This window comes from Megascapheus bottae, chromosome 9, assembly GCF_031878675.1.
Source record: "Megascapheus bottae isolate mThoBot1 chromosome 9, mThoBot2.hap1, whole genome shotgun sequence".
Taxonomy (NCBI): Eukaryota; Metazoa; Chordata; class Mammalia; order Rodentia; family Geomyidae; genus Megascapheus; species Megascapheus bottae.
The window spans coordinates 53,471,519-53,489,902 of NC_143517.1; the positions used below are offsets into that span (position 1 = coordinate 53,471,519).

Consider the following 18,384-nt stretch of genomic DNA (forward strand, 5'->3'; position numbering starts at 1 on the left):
CAGTGCTAGAGCTTCAGGTAAGCACCACCACGCCTGTCTATTGGCAGTAATTTAAAGATGCTACTAATCTGTTCATTTTGAAAAATTCCCCACTTAGTCCTCACAATTAATGAGACTAGAAGACTTATGCATTGAGAACTGTGCATATGTACAGATACAACCTTAGGTTGTGTTTGTTGGTGTTGGCCTAGGAAGGATATAATGCCGTTTGTGAAATGTCAAAGCAGGCCATGAATGAGTTAATGTTACAAAGAAAGGAGTAGACGTGATTCGTAGCAGAGTACATTAATTATTTCTCTTGAATTTAGTTTATTGAATCTTCTATGTCATAATCCAAAAAAGTTGCCAGTAGTGAGTATTTTTCCTTTCTATTTTACCTACAATTTCATAAAATATTGAACAATATTTTGTTGTATAATTTATCCTTGAAGTATCTTTTGTAGTATAATTTATCCTTGAATTCACTCTTGAAGCATCAATCTTGGATGACATACTATGTGATTCCATTTCTATAATGTCCTCAGAATGATAGCATTTTTCCTTCCATGGCGTAGTTTTTTTTTCTTTTTTCCTTTTTTTGTTTTTGTTTCCCCCCATGATAGATTTTTTCATTATTTTCCCTATGACATATTTTTATTTGTTGTCCGCTATGTCATATATTTTTATTTTATTTTTCTTAGACTGATAGTATTTTAGTGATAGACAGCATATTATGGTTGCCAGACATTCAGAACTTAGAAGAAAAGGCCATCTTGGGGCAGAGGAGGGCCCCCCCTTTGTCACGAGGGGACAGTTCTGTGTCTTGATCATTATTGATCTTGATTATGTTAGCCACATAAATGTTAAATGTGATAAAGTAGCATTCATTTCACAAACACACACATGCTCATGCATGCACAAGTGAGTACAGATAGAATCTGGTGTCTCTGAATAGGTATATAGATGGTGCCAGGGTCCAGATGTGGTCTTCTACTCTAGTTGTTTATGTAAAATGGCACCATTGCATAGAATCTGGGTGAAGGACATACAGGAAGACCCTGTACTGTTTGACATTATTGATTTTTTTAAGAGCTTGCAATATATTTTGTGGCCCATACAAATCACTCATTTAAAAATGCATATAATTCAGTGGTTTTAGCGTATTCACAGAGTGTGATCATCACAGGAAATCTTAGAACATTTCCATCAACTCAGAAAAAAAAACCCAAAACCTACACTTGAGCTAACATTTCCCTAGATTTCCTTGATCCTAGCAGATAAAAAAAGAAAACAAAAATAATGTACTTTGCCTCCAGAGATTTTCTTATTCTAGGCAATGTATATGGATTGAATTGTATAATGCATGTTTTCTGTCTTGTTTTTACAACTCACTGTGAATCTATTATTATTTAAAAATGGAAGGACTGCTGGGAGCTGATGGCTCACCCCTGTTATCATACCTACTCAGGAGGCTGAGATCTGAGGATTGTGGTTTAAAGCCAGCCTGGGCACAAAAGTCCCTGAGACTCTTACCTCCAAATAGCCACTAGAAAATCAGAAGTGGTGCTGTGGCTCAAGTGGTAGAGCGCTAGCCTTGAGCTGAAGAGCTCAGAGACAGCACCCAGGCCAGGAAGAGGATACAGATGAGGTTGCAGGTGAGGTCAGGGAAAGCTTCCCAGAGGAATCATTGGGCATATTTTTAGTGCATGGAAAGAATTTGGGACCATATGGGACAGAGCACAAACCCATGTGGCATCGCTCTTTCTTGAGACTCTTGCCCCTGTTGGCTACAGTTCCCCAATTGCAATGCTCGGTGCACAGAATGCCAGACATTCCTCCTCTGTCATTTCTTGTCCCCAGTGTCCAACAAGCACCCATTTGTGGACAGCAACCTTCTCTACCAGTTCCGCATGAATTTCCGTCGGAGGCGAAGACTGATGGAGCTGCTCAATGAGAAGTCTCCCTCCTCTCAGGAGGCTCACGACAGTCCCTTCTGCCTGAGGAAGCAGAGCCATGACAGTCGGAAACCCACCAGCTTCATGTCAGGTATGCAAGCTCCATGGTGGGTGTGCCTTTGTGCAATTCTATCCTCCTGCACAATTTGCTCTATTAATAATTAAGAAGTTTCTGTTTTTTGAAAAGTTTGGGCAACCAACTTTAAATGTCATGATGAAATTATGTACTTGAAGTATAGACCACCCCTTAAGGGCTCATTCGTGCTTTATTTACTTTGGTTTATTTGCTGGTACTAAGGTTGCAATTCAGGGTCTCCAGCTTGCTTGCTTACAGCTGGTGCTTTACCGCTTGAATCACACCTCCATCATGGCTTTTTGCTCATTCTTTTGGAGATGGAGTATTGTGACCATTTCTACCTGAGCTAGCTTTGAACCTTAATCCTTCTGGATTTTAGCCTCTTGAGTAGTTAGGATTGTAAATGTGAGCCATTGGTGTTTGTTTGTTTACTTGCTTGCTTATGAGACTGGTTCTCACCATATAACCTTAGTTGGTCTTGAAGTTGCTATATATCTAGTTATGATCTTACTAGCTCAGCTTCCTCAGTGCTAGGCTTATAGACATGCACCCTTATACCACATTTAGAATGTGATTTGGTTTTCTAATAATGACTTTGAAAGGCTTGGGGATTAATAAAAGTCCACTGAAGGCATAAATACCAACAACTAAGGGGCAGCCAAATGTAAATCCAGGACATCTGTAATCCTAGCTACTCAGGAGGCTGGGATCTGAGGACTGTGGTTCAAAGCCAGCCTGGGCAGGAAAAACCCTTGGAGACTCTTATCTCCAATTCACTACTAGAATTAACTACTCCAATTAATTACTAGAAAGCTGGAAGTGGAACTGTCACTCAACTAGATAGAGGACTGGCCGTGAGGGAAAAGAACTCAGGGATAAGTGCCCAGGCCTTGAGTTCAAGCTCTATAACTGACCCTCCCTCCCCCCAAAAAAGCAAGAAAAGAAAAACAACCTTGAAAAGAAGAGCTCATAAAGCATAAAGTGCAGTCACTAATGGTTCTATGCCTAAAGCCAATCGTTGCATGTTCACAGTTAGTGCTTGTGAGTCCCGTGAGTGACAGGCACAGAGGAAACGACACTCACACAGGAAAGGGAACTTGAAACAAGCGTCACCCTGAGGAGAAGGTGAGAGAGCCAGGTGTGGATCACACACCTGTCATCCCAGCATTTGGGAAGCAGAATCAGAAAGATCAAAAACTCAGTGTCAGCGTAGCCTCCATAGCAAGGCCATTCTCAGAAAGGAACAAGGAAGGAAAGTAAGGGGTGGGGGGGGACGGCGCCTGGAGGGGGCGGAGAAACAGACACAGAAAAAAAACAGGTACAGTGGCGCATAATGTAACTGTGCTCTCCAAAGACAAAGGCCAGAGGATCTTAAGTTCAAGGCCAGCCTGGTCTATATAGCAAGACAGTCTTAAAATATCAAAAGAAGAAAAGGACGGAAAAAAAATCAATGAGTGAACCACTTGAAAATAATACTTCCAAGTCCTCTGAAAACTTGGAATTGAGTCAAAGAATTTGTTGTCTTCAGGTTAAGAGTGCCAAACTAAAACCAGCATGAAGTGAAAATGTCACCTTTTGGTATGAATAGAAATTGACAATAAGAACACTTAAAAATGCTACATAGTGAGACATTTCTGTGACTAAGCACTAGGAGAAGCTTAGCAGCATGGATTCTCTCCTTTAATTCTTAGCATAACACTGAGAAAGGATTTATCTCCCTTTCAGGGAGAAGAAAAAAGGCAGAGAGCAGTTGAAAAGCTTTCCTGAGGTTGGAAGGGGTGGACGGAGCGGGGCTCAGCAGCTCTATCATTCCCTAATACCTGCTCATGCCAGCCCCCGCCCCCAAGCCCTCTAGATCCCACATTCAACACCCAGCTGAGCTGGAGGACAGAATGAAGCAAGAGCTATTAGGAGAAAATAAAAACTAGCCAAAGGTTAGCAACCCAAGCCTGTGCTCCAAGGTCAGCGAGGCCAGGCCTAGAGGACACCGTGTATCCTCCTAAGGCTCTTGTCTTTCAAAAATGCAGGCTAGCTAGTTCCTTTCTCATGGCTACAGTGCTTTACCTGTTTCTTGAGGTGGTCTAGTCAACCAGAACAGATGGGGAAGAAGCTAGAGTAACTGACATCCCATAATGCCAGCAGTGGGTTGTTGGTTTCGCACGTTTCAGGCAGTGGACAGAACTTTCTCCATAGTTTTCTTGTTGTGTCTTTATTGACATTTCCTGTGAGACAGCTTGCCTGCTCTGTGACAGGAAGAACCAACTGAAAGCATTGAAGCACTGCTCTGTGTCCCTCTCTGAATTCCTGAATAGGTGCTCTGTATGTTACGCTACGACTTCTGTGACTTTGAATGAATAATGGCTTAATAAAAGCCAGTAGGCATATTCCATCACTGTTAATTAATTCATTACATGTATAGCCACCTTTGGAGTTTATCTCCCGGGAGGGAATGCTTTGATTGGGTAGTTCTTTGATGACACTGGGATTTAAATGCAGGGTCTTTGTATCTGCTAGACAAGCATGAAACCAGTGAGCCATTCCCCCAGCCTATTTTGCTTTAGTTATTTTTCTCTTAGGATCCCATCTTTTTGCCAAGGCTAGTCTTGAACCGTGATCATCCTCCTGATACCTCTTTATGAGCAGCTAGAATTACAAGCAGAAGCTGCTGTTGTACCTGGGCAGGTTAAGAGGTTCTTTATTTGTTTGTTCTGTTTTGTTGTTGTTTTGCTTCTGGTCCTTGGTCTTGATCTCAGTCAGGGTCTGGGCACTGTCCCTAAGCTTTTTTTTTTTTTTTTTTTTTTTGCTTAAATCTAGTGACCTACCACTTAAGCCACAGCTCTACTTTTGGCTTTTTGGGTGGGGTTTGAGGGATTTATTGGAAATAAAAGTCTTACAGACTTTCCTGTCCAGGATGAACTTTGAACCTCAGGTCTCAGCCTCCCGAGTAGCTAGGATTACAGACGTGAGCCACTGGTACCCAGCGGTTTGGTAATTCTTGAAATAATAGCCTGTGTTCCCACACATTCCATGATTCTTCCCTTGCACCAGTCCTGTAAGATAACATTATTCTCACCCTATAGGGAGTGAGGGCAATGGAGGCTGAGAGAAGGGAAAGCCCCGGAGCTGTGGGAGTGAAGCACTGCTGTGTATGTTTCCTGTTCTGTAGTGAGCCCCAGCAAGGAGATCAAGATCGTGTCTGCCGTGCGGAGGAGCAGCATGAGCAGCTGTGGCAGCAGCGGCTACTTCAGCAGCAGCCCGACCCTCAGCAGCAGCCCCCCTGTGCTCTGCAACCCCAAGTCTGGTGAGCACGTGAAGGGTGGCAGTGTTGACTTGAAGGGAAAGAAGGGGGGGGAGGGAAGAGTCACCTGAAATGAAGTCTCAAGAAAGGCTTCCACCAACCTCAAGCTGAGACTGCACTGCAGCTGCATTGATTTAGCTGGGCCCTTATACTGACCCATGGCCCGATTTGTGGTTGGTTGATCCTGAGAGAAATACATGACTTTAGTCATGAGAGTTCTCTTCCATGAGATGGTGCCTCAAATCACTGGAGGCCTTTTTGCCATTAGCTCTCCCAGAGGAGTCTCTTTGTCTTCAGAGGGGTTTGGGCAGTGGATTCACAAAGCAGGCGACGGAATGTCTCTCCAATCTGTGGGAAATGCCAGCATCCCCCAGGGCCTAGCCCTCCTAAGGAAGAAAGAAGGCAGGCCTGCAAAGCTACCTATGCCTGTGACTCCTTGGTGCCCTGCAGTGTCACAATCTATTTATGAGCCATCCTGATCTTCATATTCCAGTAAGGAAAAAAAATCTGCTCAAAGGCTGCCAACTAATTTGTCTTAAGAAGCAATTAGAGTATATTGTGAACATATTCTGAAATGTTACAAGTCATGTATGCTAATTAGCCAGGCACCGTGGCTCAGCTACTCAGGAGACTGCAATATGAGTAACACTGTTCCAGGCCAGCTTAGGTAGAAAATTCTGTGAGACTCTTGTTTCCAAACCAACAAAAAGCTGAAAAAGCTAAGGAAGAACACAAGCCCTTATAATGGCACTAAAAAAAAAAAGTATAAATAAACAGTACATATGATAATTTAAAAGTCTTTAGTACTCCATTTTTAAAAATAAAAAAGAAAGAAAACACGATATAATGATGTTCCTGTTCTGCAATCCATTGGCTATTTTGGACAGCCTCTTTCTAGTTGTTTAATTTTTTTGTTTCTCACAATTAGTGCTCCACCAAATGAGCCATGCCTTCAGCCCAGATTTTTGCTGATAATTAGAGATAGAGTTTCCTCAGACCTTTTGGCTGGCTTTGAGCCAAGATCCTCAGATCTCATCCTCTTATGTAGCACAGGTACGAGACACTGGCTTTTCCAGTTCTTAATGAGGTCAGGCTGCACAAGAAAGTTCATTTTCTGGTAAGTTCAGGGCAGTTGGCAGGTCAGGAGCTGGCTGCTCTTCCTGTGGGCTTGATGCTAACAGTGGCCAGTGGAAACAGAAGAACACTCCATACCATTGTCTTCTGAGCTTCTGAGACTTCATGTACTTGCAGACAGCATGGCACAGGAGTCCAAGTGATCCAGTGCCTGAGATTGTAGACCTGGACATGTAGTACCCAAATTCATCACTCCTTTTGTTACCCCTTCATTAGCTCTAGAACCCTAGACATGACAATTTAACTTTTCCATGCTTGTTTTCTCACATATAAAAATAGGGAGTAGCGATGAACCTAACTTACTAGTCTTGTGGTGACTAAGTGAATAACAGCTATGTAGCACCTAGCACAGTGCCTTTGTATGGGAGACTCCTCAGGGAAGGTCACTCGTATTAGTACTCAGGTCATATAGCAGTGTGGACAGTGAGTGTATGAGACCTGCACAGTAAATTGGGGGTGTAGGGCGTGAGAGGTTCAGCATCTGAAGCATGGCTGTCAGACTGCTAAAATTAAGTATATTTATATGTTTAAAATGCCTGAGTAGATTTAGGGATTTAGAGGAAAGAAATGGGAGAATTAAACCTGGTAGTGTGGCTCACACTTGTAATCCTGTACTCAGGAGTCTGAGATATGAAGGTTGAGGTTTGAAGTCAGCCTCCACAGAAAAAATCCCCAAGATTTTGTTTTAAATCTCCAATTAACCAGCAAAAGTAAAATTAACCAGCTGGAAGTAAAAGTGTGTCTTAAATGAGGGGGGAAAAAAAAAGCAAAAGTGTAAGGCCCTGAGTGCAAACCCTAGTATCAACCCAAAAATAAAAAAGAAAGGGAAGGGGGCCGGGAGTTTGGCCTAGTGGTAGAGTGCTTGCCTAGCATGCACGAAGACCCGGGTTCGATTCCTCGGTACCATATACTTAGAAAAAGCCAGAAGTGGTGCTGAGGCTCAAGTGGTAGAGTTCTAGCCTTGAGGAAAAAATCCAAGGACAGTGCTAGACCCTGAGCTCAAGCTCAGGACTGGCAAAAAAAAAAAAAAAAAAAAGAAGAGGGAAGGAAATGGGCAGGGGGAGGAAGGGAAGAGAGAGAAGGAAAAGGAAGGAAGGACAGGAGGGAAGGAGTGCAGAACTAGAATGCATAGAAGTCGTGCTGTTTTCTTTATAGATGACGACTTTCCTGCCATTCTTGTACCTCTTCCCTTCACTGGTTTTGTTTGTTTGTTGTTTTTCTTTATGAACTCCCTTTCCCCCTACCTCTCTAAGCTCCATTTTGGGCTGTTTGCTGATATTTTCTTCCTGTCATAAACTGTGAAGAGGCTTTGCCATTTCTGTTTATTGGTAGTCACCAAGGTGGTGAGTGACTCTCAGCTGAATGAGGGCAGGAGGCCGTGGAAGGGCTTGTGGCTGACACTGTGTCTGTCTCTCAGTGCTGAAGAGACCTGTCACATCTGAGGAACTCCTGACCCCGGGGGCTCCATATGCAAGGAAGACATTCACGGTAAGGGTCACTCTATCCTGCTTGTTTTTCTGTACATGTGTGTCCAGTTGATCAGCTTATGGACTCAATTGAAAATGTCCCTTAATGTTTCATTTTTTGTCTTTAACATGATTGTAAGGTGGGCCCTAAAAAACAAGATTTGTGGTTTATATAATATCCTTTCAAAGCAGATTTTCACTATGTACTTATTCTAATGTAACTTGCAGACTTTGAAGGCAAATGGTCATACAGATAATGGCAAGAGCTTCTGGATTATGATTAATCCTGAAAACTATTTAAGAGTCTACAGGTAGAATCCATTTGCTCATACCCATAGTCCCAGGCATTCAAGAGGCTGAGATCTGAGAATCATGGTTTGAAGCCAGCCTGGGAAGAAAAGTCCAAAAGTCTCTTTTTACCTATTAACCATCAAAATGCTGGAAGCAGAGGTCTGAACCAAGTGTGGAAGAATGCTAACCTTGAATGAAAAAGCTAAGCAAGAACACAAGGCCCTGAGTTCAAGCAAGCCCCATTACTAGCGCACACACACACACACACACACACACACACACACACACACACACACACAGTCCTAGAGTAGAGAAACTATGGGAGATGTTGTTCCTCTGTAAAAACTGGTGCCATAAACAAGGTCAGCATGTGCTAAGATCTAAGGGCTTCTGACTTAGGAGCTCCCCAGGGCTGAGAGTTGCTTGGAAGTCTCTGGCTCCCTTCTATCTCCTACAAGCCCATCTGATTTCCTTTAAACAGACTCTAAATGTTTTTATGGACATCACCTCCTCCATTTTCCTTCTTTTGCCAGCTCCTCTCAGTCTCCACACATCCACACTCTCTTTGTTGGTGGTGGTTGTGTACTTAAACTCTGGGCCGGGCCCCTGTCCCTGAGCTCTTCAGCTCAAGGCTAGTGCTCTATCACTCTGCTGCTCAGGCTGGCTTTAAATAGTGATCTTCAGATCTTAGCCTCTTGTGTAGCTACTATTGGCATGAGCCAGTGGTGTCCAGTTCAACTGTAGCCTTCTCTTTTATTATTATTAGTAGAGTGTGTGTGTGTGTGTGTGTGTGTGTGTGTGTGTGTGTGTGTGTGTGTGATCTTGGAGCTTGAACAACAAAGGGCCTGGGTGCTGTCTTTGAGCTTTTTTTGGCACAAGGTTAGCGCTCTACCACCTGAGCCACAGTGCTACTTCCAGTTTTCTGCTAGTTAATTGGAGATAAGAGTCTCATGGACTTTCTTGCCTGGATTGGCTTTGAACTGTGATCCTCAAATCTTAGCCTCCTGAGTAGCTTGGATTACAGGCGTGAGCCGCCAGCGCTCAGATTCTACACTCTCTTTAAAGCTCTTTTCTGCTAAATTGGAACTTTTGCCTGCTCCGTCAGGGGAAAGAAATCTTTCTGCATTCATTCATGCTATGAATGTTTGTTGAGAGCTATTTCCTGTGCCGAGTAAGCACAGAGGAGTTAATATAAGAAAGTTGTGATAAAGTGTGCATAGCAGTGGAAAAGGCAAACAACACATTTGGAAATGAAATTAGGATGAATTGATTCATAAACATGAGACCCTAAAATCACTGAAATGCCTAGAAGTCTTGAGAATTTCCATAGAAATTTCCATTTTCATTCCTGCTTGTCTTCAGTCTCCAACTTTTAAAGCAGAGTTGCTTGTGTGGTGAAAGTATGTGTTTTAGGCTCTTTGTTTCAATGCTAGCATTGCTGGGAACTGATTGTGTCTCATCTCAGTTAGCATGGGTGTTAAGAACAGGTCTGAGAACTGACCTGGAACCTAATTGCCAATTCTAATGAATGATTCCATAGGAAAAAAATAAAAAAGATAACACCTCGGTTCCAAACAACATTTGGAACAGAGACTACTTGTAGTAAAATATGAACCTTATGTACTTTTTCACTTTTCTTTTCTTGGTAAAGAAAAAAAAATATTTTAAAAGGGGCACCCTTGCCAGGCACCAGTGGCTCATGCCTATAATCTTAACTCATTGCTTGAGATCTGAAGATCACAGTTCAAAGATCACAGTTCAGGCAGGAAAGTTTGTAAGACTCTTAACCACCAGAAAGCTGAAAGTGGAGCTGTGGTTCAGGTGGTAGAGCGCTATCCTTGTGCCAAAAAAGCTCAGACTGCTAGCACCCAGGCCCTTTGTTCAAGCTCCAAGATCACACACACATACACACACACACACACACACACACACACACACACACACACACACGCAATACTAATAAAAGAGAAGGCTACAGTTGAACGGACACTACTGGATCATGCTAATTGTAGCTACACAAGAGGCTAAGATCTGAAGATCACTGTTTGAAGCCAGCCTGAGCAGCAGAGTCAAGGAGATTTCTTATTTTCAATTAACCACAAAAAACTGAACTTAGAGTAGTGGCTCAAATCAGTAAGCACCAACCTTGAGCAAAAAGTCGTAAGAGACAGTGTCCACAGCCTGAGGTCAAAACCCAGTACTAGCACATACACACATACACACGCACAAAGACCATACTCTTCCTGCTTCCCACTATTAGTAATTTTTATTGTTATTCTAGACTTCAGTGGTATATAGATAGATCAAAAAGTCAATCAGTAGTAATTAGTGATGACTACAATAATAATTACACGGGGGGAAATCTGTGACCATTCGGTAGATGCAGAAAATCTTTTTGATATTTGTAATATTAACAATGAAAAAATGGGCCAAGAGTTTGGCCTAGTGGTAGAGTGCTTGCCTAGCATGCATGAAGACCCGGGTTTGATTCTTCGGTACCACATACATAGGAAAAAACCGGAAAATGGTGCTGCGGCTCAAGTGGTAGAGTTCTAGCCTTGAGAAAGTCCAAGGACAGTGCTCAGCCCCTGAGCTCAAGCCCAGGACTGGCAAAAAAAAAGTAAAATTGAGATTACTTACAGATAATCTAATTATGTATTCATTTTGATTTTCAACATAAATGATTAGAATTACTAAGAGAGTTTATATATTTGCTGGAACTGAAAGTAAATGAATATTCTTCCTTAGATCAATATTGAATTTTAAAAAAAACCTAAAAATTTACAATATTATCACTTGAAATGCAGTAAAGTATGTAGCATCGGGCTGGCGTCATCTCTCAAGGCATTCAAGGGCCCTTCTCATTCTCAGGCAGTGGTCTTTGGCCAAACTTGCCCTTGCCACACAGGAAAACGTGTCTCATCAAATTTTCCTTAGGTAGAGCCCTGCATTTGTGATAGAGGTAAAGTGTGCCATCCTTGACAGGGCACAGATGGAGGGGGAAAAGATGTGTCCCAGCACATTTTTATGCCCCTCTGGCTTGCCCTCTCTTGGGAGGATGGGCAAATTGCCAGAGGCTATCTGTTGATTGCTAACTATGGATTTCCTCTCTAGATTGTTGGCGATGCCGTGGGTTGGGGCTTTGTGGTGAGAGGAAGCAAGCCATGTCACATCCAGGCTGTGGACCCCAGCGGCCCTGCAGCTGCCGCAGGAATGAAGGTACCAATGGTTCTTTCTTGTCCTGCTCTGTGCCATTTCTAGTAGTAGTAGTAGTAGCAATAATAACAATAGCAGCTTCCCTCCTCCTCCTCCTCCTCCTCCTCCTCCTCCTCCTCCTCCTCCTCCTCCTCTCTTTCTCCTCCTCCCCTTCTTCCTCCTCTTTCTCCTCCTCCCCTTCCTCCTCCTCTTTCTCCTCTTCCTCCTCATCTTTCTCCTCCTCCTCCTCTTCTTCTTCCTCTTTCTCCTCTTCCTCCTCTTTTCTCCTTCTCCTCTTCTTCTTCTTCCTCCTCCTCCTTCTTCTCCTCTTTCCTCCTTCCTGCTTCCCTCTCCCCTCATTCTGGCTTTCAAAACAGGATCATCCTCATGCCTTGTTCACCCCCAGTATTGAAATACACTAATAAACACAGTCCTTCCTTCCTTCCTTCCTTCTTTCCTTCCTTCCTTCCTTCCTTCCTTCCTTCCTTCCTTCCTTCCTTCCTTCCTTCCTCCCTTCCTTCTTCCCTTTTTTGTTAATACTGAGTTTGAACTCTGGATCCTGTGCTTATGCAGCTTAATCAAGCTGAGCAATCGCTCAGGTGGCATTCTACCATTTGAGCAGTGTTTCCAGCCTAGCTTTTTGCTGGTTATTTTAGAAATGGAGCCTTCAGCCTTTTCTGAATGGACAGCTTCAAATCCCAGTCCTCCATATCTCAGCCTTCGGAATAGCTCAGATTACAGGCATGAGCTACCAGATCCCATTATCCTTTTTGTTTTCTAATCTTCGAATTGCATAACTTTCCCCTGGGTCATCCTTCTCTTCTGACAGGGCTGAGTGCGAATACCTTAAGCCTTTTGCCATTGTTTGATACCCGATGTGCTGTGTTTAAGTGCTTAGGGCCTACTTCTGCCAAATGCCCTTTGCCCTTGACGAATGAGGTTAAATTAAAGACAAGAACAGAGAATGCAACAACAAAAGAAGACACTTTTCCTGCCTGTCTCCATGGACTTGCGTGTGTGCATGCATACGTGGATGTATACGCGTTTGTACTAATGTCCCTACTTCTGGAGACCAAATCTCAACTTCACAGATGCTAGACAAGCATCTACTCCTTGAACTATACCCTCAGCCCTGCCTGTCTCCCAAACCTCTCTGGATTTTTCATGGTGTGGAGCTTCGTGTCTTGCTTTCCTAGTGACTGGCTCTGAGTCAATTTTGTAACCTCCCAGAACCAGTTTGCTCCTCACTGAAAGAACATCTCTATTTTCCTCAGCTCTTTTACAGATTATCTAGCTAAAAGTACAAAGACTACACAAATACCAAGTCCACATTGACTTTATGATCAATTCGGTATGAATTTATGATTTTGGTCATTCAGAAGGCTGAGCAGGATATTCATAAGCTGTAGGTCAGCTCTAGGGTATATGCATAGCCAAATCTGACTCTTAATTAAGTGCAGTGGCTCACGCTGTAATCCTGTGTATCCAGGAGTCTGAGATCAGGATGATCATGGTCTGAGACCAACCCAAGCAAAACGTTTGTGAGAGCCTCATTTCAACCCATAAGTTTGGGTGTAGTGATCCACAGCTGTCATTTTAGCTACATGGAAAGCATAAATAGGAGGACTGCAGTCCAGACCAGGCTGAGGGAAAAACAAGATCTTATTCAAATAACAACAAAAGGAATAGAAGCATAGCTAAGTGATAGAGGGCTTGCCTTTTTCAAGGCCCTGAATTCAAAGTCTAGTATCACCCCAAAAATGTCTCTTTGAAAAAAAATCTTTTGCCTACTTTGGGATTAAAATGATACATGTACAATCAAAAACAATGACAACCACAGACAAGTCTAAAAGATTACCTGTACCTGTAATCTTTTTTAGCTCAGCAGTGTTTGTGGAACTATAATCGGCATAGAAGACAGCGTAGCTAGCTTAACATTTTGGTTCATATTCTTCTAGACTTCTTATAGTCATATTTATAAGAAGTATATATATTCATATGTGAATATTCTATTCATAGATGTGAAGGTTGAAGGTATGTATATATATATATATCTTCAGAGTATACACACCTATATATGCATATATTTTCATGTGGTATGTATACACACAGACACACACATGCATTTATACAGAAAAACAATGTAAGAGGATGTCGAGACCACTGATTTTTTGTTTTGAAGCAACTTTTCATGTTTTTCTATGGTGCTGTGTGCAATTTTCCTGAGCATATTAATCTCTCCATTTTCTGGGAGCATGCATGTGAGGACTCAGATGTCAGAAAGCTAGACATCATTCCTGCCATCCGTTTATTCAATGTTTTCATCTTGTCCCACTGACTTTTTTCCTAGTGAGGTAAACCAGGAGCCCCCACCTCCTGTCTGATGTTTGGTATGTGCCCTTTGGATTTGGTTTACATACAAGAAAATAGAAAAGAAAAAGAAGATGGACAGCAAAGAATGGCATAAGGGAGCACTGTCCTGCTGAGCTGACTGATCCACTGGTTAAATGCTGGCTCTGTTCCTGGATTGAAGATCTTTTCCCGCCAGCCCCTGTATTCCTTGGCTATGTCAGTAGGGGATTAGAGATACCATCCTGCACAGCACCAAAGAAACATAGCAGGAGAATTGGCTACATTCATAAAAGATGGGCTCTTGTCTCTTTGCTGAAGCCAAATCATTTATTCTCTAATGGAACTCTTGGCTGGAGGAAGGACTTTATATTTTATTTCCACAGCAAAATACCCAGTGTGGATTATTTTTGGCACAATGCTTCAGTTCTGAGCATGCACTCATTCACATAAGGCTTTGACTTAAAACACATTTCCTTTGAGGAAAACAGTGGATTACATTGCAGCTGAGGCCTTGGTTTGCTCAGCCAAGTATACAGGGAATTAAATTGCTTTCGTTCATCTCTATCGATTGACATACATAATTTCTATCGATTGACATGCATAACCATTGTCAGTTGGTTAACTCTTTATATACCTGTGTAGGTGGGTTTCACTGAACTTTCTTTCCCCATTTTATAAGTTAATAATTTATACAGTTCCTATTTTTATTTTCTCTGGAGGTACACAATGGTTTTTTTTATATGTTATAGAATAGAATTCACAGAATTTATCTGAGTGGTTTTTACACAATTCTATTGCATAGCTTTCTAGTTCAGTGACATAACCATCTATGTGCTCAGTGAACTAAGCCTCTGCCTCCTGAGCAGCTTGGATTACAGGCTTGAGCCATCAGCTACCATCTTAAAGCACATCTGCAATGTGTCTCCCAAATACTTCACTTGCATGATATATTTTAATGTTCTGGCACCTTTTGAGGATGGGTGGAACATGTCTTTCCCAAGGCTATCCAATGTGTAAATGTCAGAGATAGATTCAAACCTGGTTTTGCTGTCCTTACTTAAGCCTACATGTTTCCCATGGTATTATTTTAAGAAATGCAAACCCTTGAGGCAGAGCCCAATAAATCACAAATGCCATTAAACCCTTGGTGAACTACTCTAGGGAAGAGAATTCTGTTCTATTCAAAACATATCATTAGGATGATCACATGTTCACCTGGATTGGATTGAAGACTACCAAATAAATAATTTTGTTCTTGGCACCAACTCCTCACGTCAGTCAAGTCTAGATCCCGCAGTGTGATAGAGAAAAATCCAAACCATTCATTTCTTGTTAGAGCAGACTATTCAGTCTTTGGACTCAAAAGGGAAATTGAGCTCTAATCACAAATAAGGAACAAAAGACATCCTTGGTCTTTTCTGGAAAGTCTATTTATTTATTTTTCTTGTGGGAATAATTAAATCTAGTGAGAAATTGTATTCAAGTTTTCAGACCACCCTGTGCCAAGTCTTAGAGGCATTTCAAGACTTCTGGCTCCTCTGTCTGTTTCCTGCTGTGATGAGTTGATGGATGTGGGCTGACTGGGCCTCTTTTTTGTTTGCTTGTTTCTTTGTATATTTATATAGAAACAGAATCACGATGATGAAATACTGGCCATTTTGCTCTCTCCCCTTTAAAAATCTGGGGGTTTTTTTTCATAGAAAAGAAAAACTTTACAAATCTTATTGATCTTGTCTCTTCATGCTAAAACAACTCTATTGATTTTCTACAATTTTCCTCCTAGACCTCCTAGGCCAGGATCCTAATTATTCAAGCTAGCATGGGCACTGCCCATCAAAACAGACAGCCACTCAAGTGCATAACTCTTTTTTTTTTTTTTTTTTTTGGTCATGGGGATTGAACTCTGGTCTGGGTGCTGTCCCTGAGCTTTTCAGCTCAAGGCTACTGCCCTGCCCTTGGGCAACTTCCCGTTTTCTAGTTATTAATTGGAAATAAGAGTCTCTCAGCTTTGTATTGGCTTTGTATTGCCCAGGCTGGCTTTGAACCACAATCCTCAAATGTCAGCCTCCTGAGTAGCTAGGATTATAAGTGTGAGCCACTGCACTTGGCTTTCAAGTACATAATTCTTTACTCATCAGTATTAATTGTTCTTTACTAGGTACTGGGTAGTAAGATAGGCCAGCATAGGATTTGTAGTTGAAAGAGAAAGGGATATAGTAAACTTGTAATCATCCTATTGAATATATATTCACAAGTGAATATATATTCACAATGAGGAGATAAGGCTGACAAGCTGGTATGGGTGGCTCTTGCCTATAATCCTGGCTACTCAGGAGTCAGATCTGAGGATCAAGCTGCAAAGCCAGACAGACCAGGCACAAAAGGATTCTTATCTCTGATTAACCTCTAGAAAATGGGAAGTGGGGCTTGGCTTAAGGGTGGGGCTATAGAGCCCAGGGACAATGCCCAGGCCAAGTTCAAGCCCCATGAACTCACAAAAAAAAGTTAATAAATAAATACACACACAAAAAAAGTTAATAAATAAATAAAAAGAAGGATGACCATTTCTAGATTTCAAAGAGGAAAGGTTTGAGCAGAGAACTAAACAAATAGAGCTGGAGTGGTGGTATGTATACATGTAATTCCAATATTCAGACAGGAAGTTCAAAGCCAGTGTGAACTGCATAATAAGATTTTGATTCAAACAAAGAATGAATAGAAATTTCAAAAAGAATGAATAGAAGTGTGTGTGTGTGTGTGTGTGTGTGTGTGTGCATATGTGTGTTATACATGTACATACAGGGCTTATTCTACATAAAGACAGCAGGGCTTTCTGAAAGTCATGATTAGACTTTTAGTGTGAGGAAAATTTGGAATGGCAGATAGTGTTTCTCTGCCTGGTTTTGATTACTACTCGTGGAAGAGCTCTTTAAGACATATCCTTCCCCTAGTTTCCGCTCAGCAAAATTGGATGCCAGAGATTCACGGTTCTCTTATTTATAGATTCTGCCTACTGCCCCTGTGTCATGTGTGTGTGCCCACTTGTACATGCACGTGTGCCTTGTATTTACACACAACCAAAGCTTAGGGTGCCACATTCAGTGCTATAACATTGCCTAAAAAAGGACATTTTTAGGGCCAGGAGCATGGCCTAGTGGTAGAGTGCTTGCCCAGCATGCACAAAGCCCTGGGTTTGATTCCTCGGTACCACAAACACACAAAAAGCCAGAAGTGGTACAGTGACTCAAGGGTAGAACTTTAGCCTTGGAAAAGTGCCCAGGACAATGCCCAGGCCCTGAGTTCAAGCCCCAGGACCAGGAAAAAAATAAAAACAAAAACAGGATATTTTTCTACTCAAAGAAGCAATTCTTTCTCTTTAGGGACTCTGCTTCCTCCCCTGCCCGCCTTCACGAGAAGGGATGAAGTCGACACTGGGAGCTGTGGAGTTTCATGAACGTGTGTTTTCAGTCGAGCCATTATTTTCAGAGAAGGCACAGCTTTCAAGTACATAATGGGGCAGGTTTTCTCAGACACACATCTGTCAGACAATAGGACGTGTCTGTCACTCTGGAAAGCTCTTCATGTCTAGTCTCTGTCTGCCCTTTCTTTCTATCAGAGCAATCAGTCATGTTTTCTGCCTTAAGAACTTGGGTCATTACAGCTGGACAGAACACTGAGCTCCCTTTTGGCAAACTTGGCCTCCCTCGCCTTTTATGTTAACTGAGGACGCCATACGTGCTTGTGCTCCTCCTGAGGTTGGGACCAGATTTAACTAATGGGGGCAGAGCCCTTCCCTCCCCCACCTTCCCCTCCCATGGCAGGTGTGTTGTATGAATAAGTGGGCCCATCTCTAAGAGGTGCCCAGGCCTCTGCTCTGTCCGATAGCTCTGAGCTTCAACATTAATGAGCCTCCAAGTTGTCCTCTGCCTTGTTACCCTTGAGTTCTCCTTCATTTTCCCGTTCCTAACCTCATCTGGAAAGCCATACCCAGCCCCCCTCCCCCACACACATATACTGCTGGAGACTCCCACGAGGCCCTTTCTGAGTGGTGGTGTCATCAATGCTCTGAGTTCTACCTTGAAATCTCCGGAGGCCCCAGTGACTGCTTCTAACCCGCCCTGCTCAGACTTGTCTCATGCCCTATGATCCATTTCTGCGTTTACCCAGGGCTAATGTTTGTAGATTTTTACTGGCACTGGGTCGTGGAACCTACACTTATGCGTCCAACACCTTGGGCTTGAGTTCAGCTTCACCTCTCTGTTAGGACCAATGACCATTACTTCAACTCCAAACGAAGCATCAGAATGTTTACCTTTGCAGTAAAGGGGCTTAGAACAGTCATGATTAAATGTCATATATAGTCTGGCTCAGCCCTTGGTTTATATTAAACAGTAAATTTTTGAGGGGAAACATTACTGGGGCTTGAAATCAGGGCTAAGGATCTGTCCCTTAGCTTTTTTACTTAAGGATGGTGCTCTACCACTTGGGCCATACCTCTGCTTCTGGCTTTTGGCTGATTAATTGGAGATAAGCGTCTTAAGGACTTTTTGCCTACATTGGTTTGAACCACAATCCTCAGCCTGCTAAGTAGCTAGGATTACGGGTATGAACCACGAACACTAGGCAAAATGAATGTGT

The 18,384-nt window shown here is 42.5% G+C and overlaps 1 protein-coding gene across 3 annotated transcripts in view; it reads left to right on the plus strand.

Moving 5' to 3' along the window:
• Positions 1-18,384, plus strand: part of Deptor (DEP domain containing MTOR interacting protein) — a 103,712-nt gene that overhangs the window by 66,019 nt on the left and 19,309 nt on the right. For 2 of the 3 annotated variants that reach the window (XM_090339323.1, XM_090339324.1), the window contains exons 5-8: positions 1,840-2,025; positions 5,177-5,311; positions 7,860-7,930; positions 11,314-11,418. In XM_090339323.1, coding sequence (XP_090195449.1) covers positions 1,840-2,025; positions 5,177-5,311; positions 7,860-7,930; positions 11,314-11,418 — 497 coding nt within the window. Of the gene's footprint in view, positions 1-1,839; positions 2,026-5,176; positions 5,312-7,859; positions 7,931-11,313; positions 11,419-17,126; positions 17,754-18,384 lie in introns of those variants that run through there. The other variant, XM_090339322.1, reaches the window with a different exon arrangement.